We start from the raw sequence: 3,131 nt of genomic DNA on the forward strand, positions 1-3,131 counted from the left end.
CCAATCTTGACCCCACATTTCTCCTCATAGAGCCCAGCCTCCCGGATAATCTGTTCTGCATATAGGTTGAAAAAGTATGGAGATAGGATGCATTCCTGGCGTACGCCCTTCCCAATTTTTAACCATGCAGTGTTCCCTTGCTCTGTTCTGACGACTGCATGATAGATCTTGCAAATGCTTTTTTCCTCCATTCCAATCTCAAAAGAGTACTAATGCAGACTGTTGATAGATCTTCCACCAATCTTGACCCCACATTTCTCCTCATAGAGCCTAGCCTCCCGGATAAACTGTTCTGCATACAGGTTGAAAAGGTATGGAGACAGGACACATCCCTGGCATACACCCTTCCCTATTTTGAATCATGCAGTGTTTCTTTGCTCTGTTCTGATGACTGCCTCTTGGTCCAAGTATAGGTTTCTCATCAGCACAATCAAGTGTTCTGGGATTCCCATTCTCCTCAGAGTCAGCCAAAGTTCAGACTCATCAATAATAAAACATATAATAATAAAGCCTAAATAGCAAAAATATATCCCACATGAACAGGAGAGAAAAAAAAAATAGAAAGAAAAAAGAGATCACTTTATGTGGTTATTTAGTGTAGTCACACCCAATCTGCATGGCTACCCATAGTGGCCTGTCTGCAAGTCTGAAGACTGACCCTCACAACTCATAGGATCAAAAGACCATCACCTGACAACAGATTCAATTAGATTTGCAGATGGATACCAGACAGGAAACAATGTGGCAGCTTCCCTAATGATGGTGTCTTCAGCAAGGATTCTTACAGAGTCCAGAAGTCATTTTCTAATTCTCATTCCCACATGACTGTTTACTTTTAAGTAAACAAGACTACATGGTTACATGCAGAACAATGCAGCTTAGATAAGCTTTTTGTGCCACAGCAGTCAGTATCCAGTAGCAGCTCATGTATCATGTATCTGATCTTTGCATCAGCCAAAGTGCATGCATGTAAGGAAACCGGGGTCTGTAATTCCCAAAATAAAGTCATACTCCATTTAAAGTTCTATCACAATTAATTCACAATCACTTTGAAATAAAAAAATTATACCTTATTATAGAGTAGGCACTCCTTATTCACCTTTACCACAAAAACAAGTTAGAGAAGGTAAATTTTAAGGGTTTAAAGCAATATAATAGTAACTCTTCTAATCAATAATGGAAAATGTATAATTATTAATATTCCTAAAGGTGGCCATCTAAAAAGAGAAATGATGTCCCTCCATACAGTTTAGGTTTTAAAATTGCTGGTTGTCATTATTGTTGTTACGTGCTGTCAGGTCAGAACCAACTCACAGCTGACCCTCCAGGGGGTTGTCAGACCCTATAAATCACTCAGGAGGAGAATGCCCTTCCTTCTCTTGGTAGCTGGTAGATTCAAACTGCATGCCTTTGGGATTACAGGGTAGCTTCTTACCATTAGGCCACCAGAGAATTGGATTACTGAAGAATTCAATGAAGAAAGCAAAATGTTATCACAGAGAGAGGCTTTGAATACTGCACTACAACACTGAGAAACCAAATCAACAGAGATGAACAGGGATTGAAAAGGACAGCTAGGGAAAACAAAGTAAAGTATTATAACAAAATGTGTAAAAAGCTGGAGTCAGAAAATCAAAAGGGAAGAATGCATTTGGAATTTCTCAAGTTGAAAGAACTGAAGAACAAAATCAAGTCTCGAGCTGTAATACTTAAAGATACTGTAGCCAGTTACTCTTGTCTTGCATTCTGGTCATTTGCTACAGCTAGACATTAGGTCACCAACGTGAAAAATATTTGGATAGTTTTGGGGGTTTTCACTATTGTCATAATTTAAAAATGTTAGAAAACAAGACAGCCAACAAGAGTTGATATGGTATACTAATTTAAATAAAGAAAAGCAGTAAGAAAGGTTTTCCATAAATCTTAGATATCACAGGGGGAAAAGTTCAAAGATAATTCTAATTTAAAACTGTTTTCCCAAAGTCAAAGTCAAAGTGTTCTATTCTGGAATTATAAGGGTTATTTAGTCTAGATTATAAAGAAGGTTATGCTGACCAATATTTCTATGAGGGTTTTCAAAAAGACCTCATATATACTGTTACTAGAAGCATTATAGAAAATTTAAGTCAATTAAAAATATAAAGGTAAATACATGCACATGGTAGCACATCAGGAAAACTAAAACCTCAGCATTGCAAAAGAAAAGAACTTCATTCGAAGGGAGATGTAGGTCATTCAGGTTAGAAAAGCAAAACAGAACTAAGTAAGATCAACAGAGGAAGATAAAACAATAGAATGGTTACCTCCCACCAAGTCCTTCGATTCTTTCTCTTTCCTTGGGAAGTTCTGGCTTATGGTCCTGTGTCACCTCCACAGCTCTGACAAAATCATCCTTCGGGTCATCCTGAACTCCAAGAACCACCCCAGAGTCACCAACGTGAGCAACATACATTTTCATGCCCCGGATGATGACCACACTGGCAGTTGTCCCTGATGTGCTGGGAAGACCTGTCATGGTCTTGGGCCAATCTGCTGTAAAATGAAATGAAATATTTTATTATTCCAAGTATAAACATTAACACTGTGTTAGAAAACAAACAGTAACATATGCTGGCTGAATTAGCATCCTAAAATTTAAATTAAAAAAGGGAAAAATTGAGAGAGCTCTGGTAGTTACTGGTAAGGAGTTGTGCAGTCTACCCAAAGTCAGGCAGTTCGTGTCCACCAGCTGCTCAAGAAAAAGATAGACAATCTTCTCGGGTGTGCTTTATAGCCTCTGAAAACCTGCTAAAGGGTCAGCTGAGTCAGTTCAGACTCAACAGCACATAACAAACAAAACAGTAGAAGGGGAAATATAAAAGAAATATATTTTCAAAGCTATTCAAAAAGAGTTTGTGTTAACCTGTTAATCAAGACATCAAAAACTTCATAATGTAACAAAAATCTTTAGTGTTCACTTATTGTAGGACCATCTGTGATAAATTATATCTACTATCATAAAGAATACTGTAATATTTGTCCTTTTGTGACGGGGATATTTCACTCAGCATAATGTTCTCCAGAGTCAACCATTTTGAATAATATTGCATGAGTTCCTTGTTTTTTAATGCAGCATAGTATTCCATTGTGCG

The 3,131-nt window shown here is 37.6% G+C and overlaps 1 protein-coding gene across 1 annotated transcript in view; it reads right to left on the bottom strand.

Moving 5' to 3' along the window:
• PPM1D (protein phosphatase, Mg2+/Mn2+ dependent, 1D) overlaps nucleotides 1-3,131 on the bottom strand; it is a 49,512-nt gene that overhangs the window by 27,947 nt on the left and 18,434 nt on the right. The window contains exon 2 of the mRNA XM_006899455.1: nucleotides 2,304-2,532. Within this exon, the coding sequence (XP_006899517.1) occupies nucleotides 2,304-2,532 (229 nt within the window). The remainder of the gene's footprint in view (nucleotides 1-2,303; nucleotides 2,533-3,131) is intronic.

Source organism: Elephantulus edwardii, unplaced genomic scaffold, assembly GCF_000299155.1.
Source record: "Elephantulus edwardii isolate Elephantulus edwardi_28Jun2011 unplaced genomic scaffold, EleEdw1.0 scaffold00257, whole genome shotgun sequence".
Classification (NCBI taxonomy): domain Eukaryota; kingdom Metazoa; phylum Chordata; class Mammalia; order Macroscelidea; family Macroscelididae; genus Elephantulus; species Elephantulus edwardii.